The sequence below is a fragment of the Gavia stellata genome, chromosome 5, assembly GCF_030936135.1.
Source record: "Gavia stellata isolate bGavSte3 chromosome 5, bGavSte3.hap2, whole genome shotgun sequence".
NCBI lineage: Eukaryota > Metazoa > Chordata > Aves > Gaviiformes > Gaviidae > Gavia > Gavia stellata.
The window spans coordinates 9,888,949-9,908,164 of NC_082598.1; the positions used below are offsets into that span (position 1 = coordinate 9,888,949).

Genomic DNA, 19,216 nt, shown 5'->3' on the forward strand with positions numbered 1-19,216 from the left:
GAAATGAATCCACACAGGGAACTGAGCAACCTCGCAGCTCAGCACAGCTAAGACTAACTCGCATGAGGTTTTCTAGATTAAAATCAGCACCTGTATCGTCTGCAAAGTGCAGTATGTTGATTTCTGGTATAATGTGGTCTGTGCAAGACACACTTTTAAATTAAACCCTGACCAGTCATGGGTAAAAGGAGCTGTAGTGTGGAATTCCTCCCCATCAGATTACAGCCTGATACGCAGCTGCAATTTAGGCTAGCTGAAGTTTTCAAATCGTCTTGCAGATAGAAGCATTGCATCTTTCTGACGGGGAAGGAACAAAAGCATTCACTAGCTTATTTCATAAGACAATGCGGTTTCAGTTCAGTCAGTTACTTGCACTAAAATCAACTTGTCCTACAGTAGTATTTCGGAGGCTTGCGTTTCACCGTATTGTTGTGGGGTTTTTTTTTAAATTTTGTAAATATCAATAACACCTAGAAAACTTTCTAAAGTTCTGCTGTCCTGAGAGCAATTCAGCTCTGTGACTGAAGCCCACATCCTAGATGAAAGAAGACACATCTGATAAAATATTGTCTATCTTTTGTCTATCAAGCTGTCTATCTGGATTGCTGCAACTAATGCCTTCAGTGCCCTGTATGACTGGTTCCTCTCCCTCTTTCCAGACTCAGCACGCATATGATGTCTCTCCTCCCTCATGGCCTTTCACAAAACCTATGTCCCCATCTGTTTCGCTGGGCAAGCAGGACTACTTGCTCATTCTGTAACTGGTTTGGAGCCATGTGCGTGCTGGCCAGTAGCCACCTCTCGAAAAAGTGAAGGTCTCAATTGGGCCAGCTTTTGGGCATGGTCAGTGCAGGAAATGATTTATTTCTCTTTCTACCCAGACATGGAATTTTCCTGAAAGTTTTCACCACGGATTATCATTGCAGCCCCCATCCTGTCTCTGCTTTGTCAAATTTGGTGAAAATTAGCCTGAAGGTTCAAAAGTTATCAAGGAAAGGAGGAGGGGAACAGATGGACAAAAGAGGAGTTGACAGACAGCATGATCTCATAATCCCCACTGGCATAGGAATTCAGGCTAGAATTGAAATATTTTAGGTCAGAACATTGTGCACTTCAACTTCTCATTTTGAAAGAACAAGCCTCTAATGTGAAACAAATTTTCATTTGTTAGACCATCAATGGGCTTTTAGGGCAGAGATTAAACAACTGCTTCCTCCTACAAACGTGCTACAAACGTATCTTCGAAATTTCTTACAGCCCCTTTCCCCACCCAACCACAGCCCCATGTGCTTCAGTGTTTGCTTTTGCAGCTCCTTACAGGTCAAGATTGTTTTTCTCTGATTCATTTTTTCTTGGTTTTGTTCAGTCAAAACATAATTAAACGCTCACCTTACCCCTTTTTTCCATTCTAGGAGCAGTTGTTTTGCATCTGTGTCCAAGAACCGGAGGGGTTGCCTAGATAGCATACTGCCTTTACAGCCATTTTATGGTGGATTCCAGCAGATTAAGACATAGACATTTCTGGAAGGATTTCTCCAAGCTCTGCACTATTCCATCGATGCCATGTTGCGTTTGTTCCACTGCAAAATATGACATTGTTGTGCCTGATACCTCAGAGAGAAGCTATCGGTTACCCATTGGCCCAGGCTGTAAAAAACAGCCGAGGAGTGCAGTTGCCATCATATAGGCATTGCAGCTGGCCAGTCTGTATAAACCCTCCCACTGGGATACATCTGTCAGATGCAAAACTCTTACAAAAGTGGTTTGCTTGTTACTGGATTTTATTTTGTTTTGTTTTGTTTTGTTTTGTTTTGTCTTGTTTTGTTTTGTTTTGTTTTGTTTTGTTTTGTTGTGTGAAAAGAAATAACAGAGAAGGCATGGAAATAAGTTTTTAGCTGATGAACTGTAACAGCGTAGAAGCTTTTTCACGTTGCATCACACTGCACATCTGCTCATAGCAGCAGCAGGATGTTAGAGGTCCCTACTGCAGATTGCTGGAGTACCAACCACTCTTTGGAAACACCCTGTCCTAAAAGGTAATTCCTTGCCTTAAGCAAATTTATATTCTGAATTAAGTACAGCTTTTGAAGTGCCATGTGAACTTTTATTATAACAAAGCCAGAAGACAGAAGTTTGGCACCAGCTTGCTTTCTCTCCCAAGCACATGTATCTTCTCTCTAGAGGAACAGTAGATTTCATTCTGAGACCTTGTATTCCCAGAAAAGCAGGTCAAAGCAATTAGTTTTCTTCTGCTTTGTTGGATTAAATGCCATAAATATTAAAGTGCCTCCACGTTTGGGCTAACACTACTAATGTATTTAGACATATGATGCACGAGGGGTCTTTTTTTCTAGAAAATGAATTGTTTACTCTTCTGACCCTATTTTGGATTAAAACCCTGAGCAGGGCTGAGCAGCTGGGCTGTCTGCAAATGGGTTTTGTTCACAAGAAACTGAACCTTTGTGTGGGAACATACACCAAGACTCAGCAGGGGCCTCGGCAGGGACGGTGAAGGACCAGCCTGATGCCTCCTGCTTCCTTCTTTGCTCCCTCTCTCCCATTGAACTCCAGCTGCCTCCTCCCCAGTGGAGCAGCAGTTCCTTTGCACAGCAGTGACACAGGGGAGCAAGCTTTCAGGAGGCTTTTACAGAGCTGCGTCCTCAGCCTGGGGGAGCGTAAAATCATAGTGGGCAAAAGGAAATCAGCCTCCTACCAGCAGCAATCTCTGCTATTCCAAACGCAGCTCTTCTGGCAGCAGTAATACCAGCCCTCCACTCCTCCTCTGTCCACCACACCGTAATCCTAACCTTTCTTGCATGCCACGGTCTGTAAAAACACTGGGTAATTCACATTTTCTAGAATAATAATAATAACTGAGAACTTTGCCATTGAAACCACTTTAAACTACCTTTTTTAGAGGAAGCTGATGATTATATAATCATGAATTTAATTATAATTTAAGGCTTTTTTCCATTTAAATAGGCTTTGACAAAACATTTTCATCCTGATTGATAGGCAAGGCAAGCTTCTGGACTTTTAATATTAAATTGGAAACATCCATCATTAGCAAAATGATGAAACTTACTTTTCTTATAAGACATTACAAATGTCAGGGAAGAAGCTGTACAGGTCATAAACTGTACAGGATTTACAAAAATAGTGCCACCACATTTGTCATAATTCTGTTACCCCATGCAGTTCTTTCTTGTGCTGAGAAAAGTGATGCTGTCCCAAAAGACAGCACTGCTAAATGTTTTTTATAGCTTTTTTCCTGTTGGAGATTAATTTATAATAAGCTAGTGATGCTCCTGGACTGTGTATTATGCTTATTCTGTGATAGAGGTAATTTCAAATAAAGCTTTCATTAAAAAAATAGTTTACTATGCTTTGCACATGAATATTTTTACTGATTCAAAAGCTCAGCTTATTTGAATCAAGCAAACATATCAACAAGCTACTTGCCATGATTTCAACTTAAAACTACTATTTCCATATTTTTAAGACATCACTGTATTTAAGTGCAACATGCTTGACAAACTGAAACAAAAAAGAGTGGATGTCACACACTACAGCTGAGAGTATAACGATGCAATTTGCAAAAGCATTTCCGTTCTGCCCCTCCTCTAATCTCTCCTAGTAACAAACTAAAATGCTCTTTTTTCTGTCTGGCTGTACATCACTTGTGATGTGACTTTCATATTCAACAAAATAGACATGCAGAATCACAGAATCATTAAGGCTGGAAAAGGCCTGTAAGATCATCAAGTCCAACCATCAACCCAACCCCACCATGCCCACTAAACCATGTCCCTCAATGCCTCATCCACACGTTCCTTGAACACCTCCAGTGAGGGTGACTCCACCACCTCCCTGGGCAGCCTCTTCCAATGCTTCACCACTCTCTCAGTAAAGAAATTTTTCCTAATATCCAGCCTGAGCCTCCCCTGGCGCAGAACTTGTAGTCTGCCTTTTAACGCTTTTTTCTCTGTCTTGTGTAGAGCTGGAATGATTTCAAGTATAATTACTTAGAACAGACACTAATGCATTTCAATTTGCACTTTGTTTTACAGGTTGGTTTGTCTTCAGAAATGTAAAAGTGGAAATTTATACAGCACCCATGGTTAGAGACAAATAACGTTAATGACTGTTGGGGTTACATTAGGCGAACGTATGTAAAAGAACTTTAATTTAAATAGCACTACAACCTTCATACCATACTATTAATTTGAATTGCTAAAACTCAGTGAGCTCCTTATGAAATAGTCATGAAGCCTATCTGAAAAGATTTGCAAAGAGAAGAAACGCTATACCCAAAAAAACAAATGATGAAAAATTGAAAAAAACCTGAAAACCACAACAAAAAGGTATCAAAATTTGTATTTAAATTATGACGAGATAATGATACAACACAATACTCTGCGTGCTACAGAATGTAGCAAGCACCGTGTACGTGCATACAAACGAATCTGTACAGTATAATACATCTCACAGACTATGAACCATTCCTTTGGCTCTGGGACCCGGTGGCTCTGGCACAGAACCCACTCACATACACCTTTAGGGAACAATTTGACCAGTAAAGAGCAGAAGGCTCTCTCAATGCTTCATATGCACCAACATTTCATCGCTTAAAAATCTGTATTGCACAGACCCTCTCAATGACATAAATTGTCTGTAACCAAATTTTACACCTCTCGTGCAAAATAGAAGGAAGAAATTCTGAAATTGGAGCACCTTCACTCTGTTTTGCCAACGGGCAAGTCTCCGGCTGGATGTACCTCCCTGGGAATCCTTTGCTGGGGTTAATTTACAATACTTCAGGTAGAGAGAACAGCCAAGGAGACCAAATGGTTTCTGATCTTTTCTGTTTCATATATCCCCTGCATTTTAATTCTAGGTAGTTACACAACACACTTGGATGTTTCTTTTGCAGCTACCAATTAACAACAGTGCATTTAGTCAGTCACTTAAGCAAATTGGCTCATTTCATTGCTGGTGAAATTAATTTCTGAGTGTTTTTGCCCCATTAGTATTTGAAAGGAGTACAGCCCTTCCTTAAGAGTATCTAAAGGGATTCAATTCTCCTTTCACCAGTTTTGGAAAGTGCAAGTTATTGGATTAAATATCAACACTGTTACTGGCTCTTACCACACATAAAACCAATGGCCTCTAGTAGTAAAAAAACCAAAACAAAACAAATCAGAATTCTGGAACAGTGATATTTTGCAGACATCCCTTTATCAACACCATCATAAAACAGAAGTGTATAAAATTCATATTCCTTGACTAAAAGCTGTGATGGTGTGGTTCTTTTTAAAAATGTGTTTCTTTTCCACAGGGCTGATCTGCGAGGATGAAAAATGTCACCAATAATAACCAGTCTGCTATAAAGTTGGTAAGATGGTGAAATAATCACTTGCTGCAGTAGCGGAGACTGCTGCAAATACCTCCAAGAAAAGCAGAAGTACGTCCTGTGGCTAAACACGCGCCGTGGCTCGGATCGGGAGCAGGTCTGCAGGCGGAGCTCCCGCACACGCAACTTCACCTCTTGCTGTTTCCCAGTTCTCTTCTTCTGGCATTTAAGTACATCCACTGAAATGGGTTATGCAGAGTGTACACTAGGATGCTCAGAATACCGGTATTTATCACAGTAATTTATTTGTAGATCAATAGAAGTAACTTTTTATTTTCAAAATTACGTTAGGCTGCGTGTGGTATAGCTAAACCCGTAACTCATCAATGTCAAAAACCAGTAACACTGTTTAAGGTCAGGAAAAGTCTTAATTCTTTACGTTAGATGCAAGTTGTATTAGATTTTAGTTCCTTTTTTTCCACCCCAAATCTTACACTAAGAAATTAGTATTTAGGATAGAAACTTGTCTATAAACATCAGATATAAAACTGTCCTTCTCATGGATTTTTGGGGGCCTTTTTATTTCTGCTTTTATCTGATAGAACTCACTCTGAACTGAGTTTGTTGTTGCACAAGACAATACAGGATCCGGTCTCTGGGTAGCAATGTGTTGTAGAGTTTCTACTGGCCAAACCCTGCTCTTTTCAGAAGATAAATAAACTAGCTGCAGTGGGCCTGGGGGGGTACATGTTGGGCAGAGAGAGGATGGGCGTGGAGTAGGAGTCATCCGCCCAATTGCAATGGAGCATCTGCAGAAAAAGCTAACAATTTTCGGCTGTTTTTTTAATGCCTCTTTCCTGTGATGGCAGAGAGTACACTCACGAAACTAGAGGAAGAGCTAACCCAGGAGCAACGAAGAGGCATGTATCCTCCCGACCCCTGCGTGCTGCAAGGGAAAGCCCTTCCTTTCTTCTCTCACCAGGAAACGGGCCAAACCTCTACGTCTCCATAAAAAGAACTTCTCGATGACTTCATCTCTCCAGCGCCTTCTCCACAGAGGAAAAGACCTAGCAACCCTGTAATCTTGTCCCTACTCCTTCTTTTCCTATGTGGTAATTGCAGAGAAAATAGATGAACTGAGCAGTGGTATCTCCTCACCTGCTAAAAGCACGGTCATGACACAGAACGGCAGAGCTGCCAAGGCGGTGGTAGCATTTCATCTTGCAGCAAGCAATATGCTTTTTGCAGTCATGTTGCGATTACAGATACAGTTGGACATGCACAGACGGATGGATGTATGCATGCATACACACGGAGCCCACACACAAATATCCAGCTTAAAAAAATTAATAAAAATAGAACGCTTTGCATCCCAAGGTGCCGCAGCCACAGGCAGCACTGTGCTGGCTGCTCAGTAGCAGGTGAATCACATCCCTAAAGGAATGTCAGAGCCCTGACTGTCGCTGCGGGTCGGCTGGGGCAGGGCTGGATGGCAGCACTGCTCAGGGGGCAGGCGGCCGCCCAAACCAGCCGCCAAACCCCACACTTGAAATAGTTGTGCCATCGCCTTCAACTGGGCTGCTTCTGTCCCTGCTGCAGAAAAGGGGGCTCTGCCTGAAAACACCACCTTAATTGGGCTGTACTTGAGGGAGAATGACACAGGCAGTATGGTGTTATTTTTCTTTACTGGCATAATAGCCCCCAGCTGTAATAATTGAAAAAGTAAAAACAAATAAACCTTTTTTATTTCCACTCAAGATTATTCGAGTAATTTTTATTGAAAATATAAGATCTACAAAGCCATGGATACCCAGCGTGGAAGAACTCATTAAGTTAGCACATTCATCTTTAAAAGGAAAATTTCAGGTCGACCTAAGGTACAATAATGTTCAATTTAAAAATCTCGTTTTTCCTTCTGTAAGTTTCAAATCTCTTTTCATTAGGAGGTTCTGTGCAAGAGCTGCTTGTCATGAAAGGAAACACTTTACAATTCATGAATGTGTTCATCATATAATAAATGAACAGCAACAATATACTAGCCTTTTTTTTTTCCTGTTAACAGTCGTGTGTTAAAGTAAACTCTTATTTTATTTTTTTTCCATGATTTGGAAATTAGTTACATATGCACCAAAGGAGCTAGTAATTTCTGCTGCTTGTCAGCTACACACAATGAGTATATTGCTGTGTGCTTTCCCCAACAATGAGGATTTTAGTAATATGCAAGGTGTATAGAACATAATACCAAAACCTGCATCACGGAAAAGGTTAATTGTTTTCTTATTCAGCTGCCAGAGTTTATAACCTTAGGCCCCTCCCCAGAGCCAAAGTAGGGGTGGCCGTCCATTAGGTTATGTAAATTAAACGTATACATTTTCCTTGTTGGCAAGTTCCAAGCAGTAAGCGAGAGTGCAAACAAGGATCTGTAAGCTGCCACAAAATGTATTCGTATTTCTACTCCGTGTTGTAAGAGCCAAAGGGAGGACACGTATGCAGATGTTGAAAGAACAACTGAATCTTTGTTTTTGATCATTATGGTCAGTCTGTCATGAGGTCTTGTATCCGAATGCTAAAAATGGCACCACACTTGGACATCCCATAGCCTTACACAGTACGTTTGTGTTTCCCTAGCCACTGAGCACTGGTCTCACAGAGACCCTGACTTTATAAGCTAACAAAATACAGGTTCGGGTGCTGAAGAATCCATGGGAGGGCTTCTACAAAGACAATTAACCCTCGCACCAAAACCTAATTTTATGATTTTACTTAAAGCCACACTGAATCAGTTGTGAGAGGGTGAAGATATAAATACACCTCTCTGCTTCATCCGTAAGAAGGTGGACAACTGACCATTCGAACTGAGGGTCTTGAAACAAAGCTTAGTTGTCCTTTAAACAATGAAAAGGAGAGGCATACATAAATGGTCACCAAGGCACAATATGACAAAGGTGAAGAGTCCCTGAGACTCTGGTCTGGGTCTGTACCATTCCCCTCCCTATACAAGTAAATGAGAACATTTAGGAAAATATAATACAAAATCTCTTACAGGAAATATAGACTACACTTGCTAAAATCACTTCCCTAAAAGTGTTTATAGCTTTTTTCTTTTTTTTTTCTTTTTTCTTTTTTTTTTTCTTCTTTTTTTTTTTAAAAGACCTTCTTTAAACAGATAATGCAAAGACTGGTCCATTTTTTTCTTACCCGGCAAGCCAAGCTCTAATGACTTCACTAAGCAGAAGTTGTATTAAAATACATCTTCATAGTATTGCTACAATTTGGGTAAATATGTTCTGAACAGCTTGATGAGTACTAAATAAACTTTGCTGTTTTACAGCATACATTTTAATTTTTTTGCACTTTTTTAAGAATAGAAAATGCAATTATAGTGTGCAAAAGAAAAAACAAAGATTAATTATCTTCTAGCTGAATACTGTAATTTTAAGCCATGCCTTCCATAAAAATGTATTGACATGTGTAAATAGAAGAAAAGAAAAAAAATACAAGCAAACAGAGATTTCATTTCCTTGCAAGGGAAGATTAACTATCACAAACTGGATCACTTGAGTCCTGTATTCTTCAGACAAAGAAATGAAAAAAAACAACCCAAAAAACCACTGAAATGCTTCAAATGTCATCCATTCCACGATAACAGGTTAAAATTGCAGTGTTGCTTTCCACTACTCCCATTAACATGGATAGAATGATTTGCTGCTGGTTGGATATTGAATACAATAAAGCAAAAGAAAGTTGAGATCATCCCACATGAAGTCATTATTAGAGCTGGCTTTTCCCCCGTTTTGAAGTACAGTAGTGACTTGTAAATATGACCTTTTCTAAAGATCATCTGAGATTTTAAGATTTATCTGCCTGCTTCACCCAAACAACAACGGCTGAAAGAATTTACTCTATAGAGCCCGCTATACAGCATTCAAAATGTTTTGGGTTTTTTTTATGAAAAAATACCACAAAAAGTAGTTTTAGGTTTTCATATCTCCGAATCACTAACACGTTGTAGAATCCATTTATTCTTCCATGTTTGAAATGGTTTCTGCAAAATCAAAATAACTGTCAAACTCCCTTACGCCATGCTTCCAACAGTTCGAATTTAATACTTCTTGAATGGAATGACATAATTTATTTTCTTTAATTTGCAGTATGGCTACATCAAGCTAGCTTTAAGTCACAACTGTACCTAACCACAGTTCTCTGCAGCAAACCCATGATTTACAATATCTAGTATTGTGGTTACAGTGCAGGGAACCGTGGGTAAGAAACCTCCATGTCAGAGTACTGTGGTTGGGGTTTCCCGGAAGAGTGGCAGTTGACACCTCTGGAATATTCATATATAAGTGCTTCAGTCAGATGGTCCTGAGTTGAAGGGGTAACTCAGGCACTATGAGAGCCTGGCATTCAGTCTGCGGGAATGTGTGTAACCTCCGTCACTTGAACCGCTTTGCAAACTGTAGTGGTCTTCAGCATCACTGGCACTTCCAATACTGTCCATTTCGCCTGGAGTAAACTCCATTCCTTCAATGTCTACTTCTAAAGAAAACAGAAGAAGGCACATTTTCAGAAAGGCAGCGGTTGTAGCAAGTAATCACGGGCCAGTAATGCCTGTGTCAATCAATGTTCAGGTGAAACCTGAATCGTACTTCATTTTCTGTCATTAAAAAAACCAAAACCCGGAACAGTAATTCTCGAGGAAAGGATCATCTTGTCCCCCTGAGAATTAAAATCCCTTCTGTCCTCATCCACATAAATATACTGCATGACATCAATACCAAATGCTGTCACAGAACCATTCCAACCCATGCCTAGACACTGATCTTAAAAAAAAAAAAAAAAAAAAAAAAAAAAAGAAAACCCTCTGAGGCCACAATACTGCAGCACCGTTCATGGCAATTCCAACCTATACAGGTGTCGGCTAGTAGTGACCGTGGTGTAGCCATCTGTCCACCGGTAACTGCACCGTGACCAACAACTCATCTCCCATAGGCCCTGAAAAAGTCAGGCTGTGCAAGTGGTCAGGCACAGAAAAACTTCAGATGAGAAAATAAGAAATGGGGACAGGGAGCTTGAAGAGCTCTGCCTTAAATGAGAACCAAATGTAGAGAAACTTGGTGATCATTACAGAGAAAATATTTTAAAATTTCACAATAAATTATGTGGGATTAATTTATTCACACAAATGAATTGAGACCAGTAAGATATTTTTTTTCCAAGAAGAAAATATTATGCCAGCCTTACCAATAATTACACTAAAAATTCAGAACATTAAGTGGTAATTGTTTAAAAAATTGGCAAAAACACATGCAGTATAAATAGCTTGAAAAATACATGCGGTATTAATAGCTTCAAAACTGATTAGAAAAAAGAAAGTTTTTTAAATAATGTAAAAAAGATGCAGGAGTTTTTTATTCTGCAAATTGCATAATGGAACAATTTTGTCTGGGTTTTGTGGAAAGCTTGCTTTTAGTTCAAAATAATGTTTTCTTGCTCCCCTACTTCCCTTTTCCTTCCTGCTCCTGCAGGTCCCTTTGGGAAGCCCTCGTTCAATTACCTTGTTCAGAGTCAGTGGATATTGTTGATCCCATACTGTCAGTGCGGATACGCTCCATGCCCTGCACGGATAGCTGCTCCAATCTGCGTTTGAGGTAGCGGTGTTCCCGCTGTAATTGTTCTTTAATATTTAGAGCTTTTCGGTCCTGTTCTTCCAATTTCTTAAAGGGAGAGAAAAGATAGTAAGCCGACAGTTTTTACTCATGTTAAAACATAAGTAACCTAAGATCTTTTCGTAAACAGTAATTTTAAAACAATTTACATTTTAAAAAATGAATTTATAACTAAATTTAAATTAAATTAAAAAATCAAATTTTTATTACCATTCTGTAGAGGTCAGTACAATTCAAGCTGGCTAAGCCAGAACTGAATTTGTTTCACAATAAGATACATGGATACAGGGCTAGAAAAAAAATCCCTGAGAGACTCTCTTGCCACTAGCAGACGTTCCTCAGCTAAGACCGAATTATTGTTACCTGGGTTGTGGGGAATATTTAAATCATTTTGTCAGGCAAAACTGGCATCATCTGTGATACCTCGAGCCCAGCTCAGGTTTCAGTCAGAATGTAATGCCTCTTTAGGTGAAAGAAGAGACTTATCACCATAAAGGAACCACTGCGAACCTCCTGAATGCTCTCTCTCCTACCACAGGCCGTGGAAATTTTTACCATTTAAAAAGCTTCATTAACAATAAGCAGTATTAATTATATATATTCGGAGGTATTTACTAACAATTCTCTTTATTCTTGCATTTTTTTTCCTTGAACTTCTGCAGAGCAAATATGATAATTCTGTGATAACGTCCTCCAAAATCAGTGGTATTAATCCAAAACTTCTCAGCAAACAGCCTGTGAAAGGATCCTTCCACACATCTACCTAAAATCTCCCCTCTGCTTGAAAAAAAGAAGGTATTAATTTTGGAAATAAAAAGAATACTTCACACCTGGTAAAATGCACTCCACTGTTGGTCCAAATGCAATAACAGAAATAGTATCTTTAAGAATTCAACTTAACCCTCTTCCAAATCACTGATGGCCATTTAAAAAAATTGACTATATAATTAGGGAAGAAAGTGAGTACGATGGGATCAAAAGCAGGAAGGACACACAAACCAAAACACCTTATATTATTTAAAAATATTATTTAACTGATGAAGTAAATTGCAGGTTGTAGCAGTAAAAGCACTTGTAAGAAAGACCAAATGTCTCTGTGAGCTGTGTTTACACGACCACTGAGATTTAGGAGATGTGCAGGGAGTGAAAACAGCTGCTGACAATTCCTCCCTACTGTCTGAATGCACCCATGCTTGGTTTTCTGAGGAGAGCGGGGTGGGACAGTGCATAGCAAACCACAAGCAAAATAATTTCAGAGATTTTGCTGTTCCAGTGCAAGCCTGAAAGCAAAAATATTTATCTTTGAAAAAATAATTGACACTATTGAACTGGGCAGTTTCCTGGCTGAATGAAATCTAACTTCTGCAGCCTTGTACTAAGCCCCCTCCCAGGCAATACACTACGTAGATATGCATCATACATGGCTACACAATGTTATAATAAGAAAAGGGGTTGGTACATCCCTGTACACAACAAACCAAATGTGCCCAATTGATCAGATTTCCTTTTCCTGTATTTTCCTGGCTCCAGTCCCAAACTCTAACAACTATTTTAGGAATGAACTCAGTGATTCATATCCAGGAGACTCAAAACCATCCAATCTTTCAGGGCAAGTTTCAATATATGGGCATGTGCGTGTGAAAAGTTCAAAACTAATGACTGTATTAGAAACGGCAGACAGGCATTGGCATGCTCTGGCAGTGCAGGGGGGAGGTAGCTGACCTGACGAAGAGGAGCAATTAAGTGGCAACCCAGTTAGGGTAGGTTCAGTTAAAATCTTAAGAAAGCTAAACTTCAGTTTCAGTTTTCAGAAAATGAGTACTTGGTACCATGCACCATGCACTTGGAAAGAATCTGTTCCTAGCTTTTTTTATCAGCAGCTGAAATGGTAACTACATGGCTAATCTCTCACACTTGCCACTTGTAAAAACAGTTTTTCAATTTGTATGCATAAGCCCATGATAGGGGGGCAGCCCAAGACAAAAACCACATGCAGTGCCTTTCACGCACGTTAGCCTGAATTATAAACAAGAGGCCAAAATCTCAAATGGTAAAAACAGGGGTTGCCCAGCTGGAGTAAATGTGCTTACAAGAGCTGAAGAAGTAGCTCAGTAAACTTGTTCACAAGAATGGTTTTGCTTAAATTAATCTTTAATTCTTCATATGAATTACACCCATTTCTGCGACTGCAGTGAATCTGAATGCTGTACAACAGCAGGCCGTTCTCCAGAACATTCCAAGATTACTGGCAGTGTTCAACCTCTCTTGACACTTTTCTTGACCTTTTTCCTATAACACTGAAAAATGCCAGATGAATAATTACAGTGCCAGACACAGCAGCACAAACCTGTTCTTTAACTTCTACATTTAAATACTTGTTTGTCTTATTTCTGTGCACAACCCTGTTCCCCTGAAGACTACGACAGTGAAAATGGGAGTGAAGGCGTCTTTGGAGAAGGGAGGCCTGAGGAATAATTCCCTCTGAATTACCTGTGCAAAGTATAACCTGTACTGCTGCTGGATCACAGGTGAGATTTTGTTTTGTTTTTTGTTGTAAACTTGTTACACACAAGAAACATGCAAGGGGAGCAGCAGCTAACAGGAGACTGCATCTCATTTTAGGAGTCTTTTAAATGATTGTCAAATGCTCCAGGATCTGGTCATCAAGATGTGGGATGGGGATAAGGCTTAGGAGTAGCTATAATCCCTTTGACTCCATTAGTTTTTTTGATCACAAATGGATCTGGCTTTTTACAATGAAATCAGTGCAGTACAATGCTACTTTGCCCAGACCTTAAAAAAAAAATAAAAATCAAAGAACAGCCTTGATAGATATATATTCTATTTTACAATACAAAGTAAAGCATTAGTAACAAAGCAGAAATCATGAAATCACCGTTTTTTGTGTATCTGAGACTGCAGGGTAAACTGCAAAACACAAAACCTTGCTACTGTGACTGAAATCCTTGCAACTAATAAAGGTCAATATATCCAGAAGATTGGACATATAGATATGGATTTTGTGTGAAAATTAGTTTCCTCTCTATGGATACACATTCTGGAAGATTCTGTTTTAAAAGAAATAAAAATATGGATAAACTTTTTTTACCTTGATATGCATCTTAGCTCTTTTCAACAGACTTAGAGTGGTGTGTCTGGTGCTGTCCGGCCCAAGAGGCACAAGCTGTTTTAGCTGTTCCAAATATAGCCGGAGTTTAGCCCGCCTGAAATTATTAAAAACGAAGAGCGTTGTAGTAAAGTTGCACCCGAACAGCATATCCTATATGCAAACACCATCTGTTTGCAGGATCTCTGAGCAGAACTCGATTCAACGGTGGCTTCCTTTCCCCTCCCTTTGGCAAACTTTCAGACCGAAAGGTCACTTGAAATGCAGTAACGCTGCTTAGCACATTCAGATAGTAGTTTCATACTATATTTCAAAGCAGTTTGCTCAGTCTGGTTAGTGCCATCTTAACGAAGGGGGAGTACGCTCAAGAGATCTGATAAATCTAGGCAAGGCTGCACACTGAATTCATGGCTGGGTAAGGAATTAAAACTGAGACTTCACTCCAACCCAGTGATTTTTTCAGGCAGAGATGGAGCTGTGAGAGGGAGCAGGGAGACTGCAGCCCCTGATTCCCCTCTCTCCCATTAGCCCTGCCTGATGCGATAGACATGCTCCTGCTATACAAGGCAAGGGCATCCATGCAGCTCTGCACAGCTCCGAGGTGCTTCCAGCCATGGTTTATCAATATATTGTAACACGGAGGTCCTGATCCCACCTTTCCCCCCATCTACTGAACCACAGTCTCCCCAAGGAGGAGACATTTCTCCTCTCGCTGTACAGCCAGCACAACGTTTATTATAAACGCACAAGAGAAAATAGTTCCAGCCATACTGGGTCCTGCTTTCTCCATTATTCTTTGCAAGTAGCACTACTGCTGCTCTCCACTCTCTCTCCTGTACTAATGACATTAAATCCTTCAGTAAAAAGAGGATAAACAAAGTGGTATCTCAACAGATACTCGGTTTCCAAACGTCTTGTCTGTCTTCTAGAATCAAGTTGGCAATACAGTAGTCCACAAAACAGTAGCTTCAACTATACAAAACAGGGCAGTGGCAAACCAACAACAGTGCACGAGTGTGTTTCTAAAGTTAAATCCAAAAGAAAATCCCTTCTAGTTTTAATGCACAATTCTTGAACAGGAATCCATACAAAATCACCTTTCAGTTTTGCGATGAGCTAGAAATAGATGCAGAAGCATTTACATGAGCAACATCTCTACTACCCTCCTTTCTGCCAGTCTGTTACAGACTGAACAAAGCCATGTCCTGGAGCACGCGAACATCCCCCACAAAGCAGTAATAGTAAGTGAAGTGGATCACAAGTGTGAGATGAATAACCATCTTTTTTCCAAATCTGCTCGATGCTGCATGAAGGAAACAAACTCTGCAGGAAGTTTAATGCTTCTGGTCAAGAATGAACTTTCTTTTGAACAATCATTTCAGAACCAGAATTCAGCATCAGTGTTTGAAATGCAGCTGAAGAGAATTTAACATGCACCAAATGACAAATTACACATGTGTAATTGGAATGATTAGTGTAATGTGAAAACAACCTGAGAATTAATAGAGAAAAAAACCCAAAGCAAAATAAAATCTAATTAAAATACAGTACTGTAATGACTACACACTCACATGTTTAGTTCTGGCTGCCTATAAATCAGCAGTGTATTAGGGAGGATTTCAAAGAGCATTTCTATAAAATTGTTAATTCTTTCTTCGAGCCACTTAGGGAAAAAAGAACATTGGTGAAAATGTGATTCCCAAGAGAAAACTGATGACAGATTCTTTGTTTAGGCCTGGGGTTTGTTTTTAAATACAAGGCTCTAAACATAACCATCTATATGCTTTTATTTAAACAATGGCAACGAAGATTGGGGTAAATATTCACAAAAATAGCTCCATCAGATCGCAGAGCACCTCTGTGGCTGCAAATTTAAACTGGAATCTAATTTAAATAGATCCCAAAGGGGAAATACCAGAATTAAGGACCACTGTTATTTATACAGAAACTCCTAATCTCCTAATCAAGTAAATTTATATTTCTGTGTCTGTAATCTCTAACAACTATCTGGCTGGTTTTGTATTCTAAATAAAAAAACTTGCTTCAGGGACTAAATTCAATTAATCTTTTTGTTTTTTAAATGGCCTCTAAACACACACACACACAATCATCTGCGTCACTCAGCACAACTTGGATGCAACTGTTATTTAGACAGCTGACAAGAAAGTGGGGACTGAAGATAAAGGAGGATGTGGCAAGGAAGAGGACAAGAATAGTAAAGTATTATTATATCCAAGTAGTAAATAGAGAGTTAAAGGCATTGAAATGGAACGATCAATATACTTGCAGTAACTAAAAGTCTGATAAGGAATATACAGAAATGTTGATCTAAGAGCTACTTGATATTAAACCTGGAAAACATTAATGAAACCACACTACATACTCAACTTACCTGCCTCTATTACTATCTGAAGAAAGTCTGCTTACCACAGGGAGAAAATAAGGATTTAGTGCACTTCCTTACCATCAACTGGGGAATTAACAGAAATGTTACCAAGATCCAGCGGGCACGGCTGTGTGTCTTTTTAAAGCGCTATGTTGCTTTATGTTGCTTGTCAGCCAGGTAAAGCAGGACTTTACAGAAGTGCCACAAAGAAAACATGACTGAAGCTAAGAAGAATATTTTAACAGACCTATGAGAAGAATTAAAAAGAGCTAAATATTAAAAAAATTGCTTTAAGGCATTCTCAGCACTAACAATTGATAGCACTAAATGTAATAAACACACTTGCCAAAAGACCTGCTCTAACGTCACCTTTTTTTTTAAAGGGACTTTTTCTTTCGTTTATTTACTCAGCACCTGTGAAACCATTAAAGATTTTAAAGCATAAGCACATAGATCTTTACATAACTACAGGTGTGTTTATGTGGCTAATTCATATATTATAACACAACAGCATAATGGATGGCACAGATTGTGAACATAAAGAAAAGAAAACCAGCCCACCACAATTCCAGTGGTACTGGAGTAAATATCCCCACGTTTTTCATTTTGCACATCTTAGAAAAAACTGTAAGAATGTAAGAAAACATTTCAGGCATGTTATGTTAACAGATCACACCAGGAGGAACAAGGGACTCAAACTTCACAGCAGATAAGTTGTCGCGTACAGACTCTGCCAGCACCAATTTCTCTCTTTTTTCTGCAGGGACCTGACAGCTTTCACTTTTCCTCGGCTGACTGTGACTGCCGCAGGAGGGAAAGGCACTCACAGAGGTAACTGCAACCGGAGCTGCTTTGTGTTTTGCAGCTCATGCCTTAAATTGCACCTAGAAAATAAGTAAAAAAAAAAGCAGCCCGGTCTCAGAGCAACAGGGTAACAATCTCTGTGCAGGAAATGGGGTTGAAGTTTGGTAATGATGCTCTGCTCCAGCTTCGAAACCTGACTGTTACACCTTCGCCCACACGAAGCACAGTGTCAGGCCACGACGCCGGTGCCTAGAGAAGCGGGCACTTTGCTCACCTCATGCGGCTGTGCAGAAATATCCCACCTGTCACTGCTACTGCATTTATCAGGGAAGGTAAGGATCTAAAAAAAGCCGTCCAAAATCTGAATCCTTAAACCTATAGCTCTCCGTTTTGGGTACGGCCCCGCGCATGGAGAGAGACGCATGGGTGACCTGTCTCTGTTTACCGCATTTTCCTTTCTGCCAGAAGATAAAGCGGTTTCAGATGTTCAAGACTTCAGTGTTTCCCCGTAAGTGACCTCACAACACGGTCCTATAAATCTGCATTATAGCTCTTGTAATGCTTAATAGAAATTAATTACTAAGCCCACAGACTTGGTCAGCGTTCCACAGCAGTGGCCATGTCGGGGAGCAGCCGGGTGGTTCATCACGTTCACTTAAAGGAGAATCTAACTTGCTGACAACTAACATAACAGGTGCCAGCTGGAATTCCCTTGAACTGGTTTTGAATCCAGGAAAGCTGTAATGGGCAATACTGGCAGGTATTTCAGAACCAGTAACAAAATGAACCCTGGAGCCCCACAACTTGGAGGCACAAAGCAGCAACACAGTGTTGTTAAGAATTTCCCTGTAGTATGAGGACATCCACCAGAAGTTCATTTGAAGACCACTCACCGACTGTAGTCCTCAGGACTCCAGTTTGCTCCAGCGCTTGGCTATGAAAATGCAGGAGCAATGCTAGCCAGAGAAGCTACGGTTCACCACTTCTCCAAAAAAGGCTGCCATGCAAAAGTAAACTAAGATCTTTGACCCTAACCGATTTAAAATTGTGCTAAATGAGTCTATTAGATAATGGTCAATAAGCTTCCCCATACATATGAAATCCCAGATGCAAATCCATTTATTACACCAAGAAATGGAATACTAAGATGCAGAGAAAAAAAAAAAAGGAAACAAAAAAGCCTATTGTTCACACTGGATAATCTTCATTCCAAAGAAACTGCAACAATTCCATGAAATTCCTACAACTACTTGACTGGTGGTTGCAATAGGAACAAAATATTTCTCAGTAGGGCCAAATAATATAACAAGAGACAATGATTGTGAACTGGGAGTTTCAGGATGGACATTAGGAAACTGATTTTTTACTAGGGCAGTGGTGCACAATCAGAATAGGCTGGCAGAAAGGCTGTAGCAGTGCTGTCCTTGGAGGTTTTTCACGATGTAGCCAGACAAAGCCATCGCCATTCAGAGGTCCCTCCAATGAACATTTCTGTAAGCATTTAAATCAGAGATTGCTTGTAAAGCTGTAGCATTCGAGTCACAAGATTGGTCCCATTCACGTAACAGCAAAAAAATACCCCAATTGTGTGCCTTAAACCTATGCCAGCCTGATCGATAGAGTGCTGGCAGGTTTGTGGAGTGACCAATCCACCTGCAGTCTTTCCACAGAGGCTCTCCAGGACTTTTTTAGGTCCAGCACAGCAGGTAGAAATGGCCTGCAGCTAGCCAGACAGCAAATAGTTGTTCAGGCAGTAGTTGCACAGATTTTTGATAGCAGCAAAGGTGTGTTTCCTAAACCATACAAGTATAAATTTATAGATCCTATTTGTGAGAGGGAACAGCATCCATCGTTTAAGCCACTGATCTGCACAAAGC

General features: G+C 39.9%; 1 protein-coding gene across 2 annotated transcripts in view; it reads right to left on the minus strand.

Moving 5' to 3' along the window:
- Nucleotides 1-7,106: 7,106 nt before the first annotated feature.
- Nucleotides 7,107-19,216, minus strand: part of MXD4 (MAX dimerization protein 4) — a 39,793-nt gene continuing 27,683 nt past the window's right edge. For both annotated transcript variants that reach the window (XM_059817466.1, XM_059817465.1), the window contains exons 4-6: nt 14,132-14,246; nt 10,911-11,070; nt 7,107-9,892 (exon numbers count right to left, since the gene is read on the minus strand). In XM_059817466.1, the coding sequence (XP_059673449.1) occupies nt 9,744-9,892; nt 10,911-11,070; nt 14,132-14,246 (424 nt within the window). In that variant the 3' untranslated portion in view covers nt 7,107-9,743. The remainder of the gene's footprint in view (nt 9,893-10,910; nt 11,071-14,131; nt 14,247-19,216) is intronic.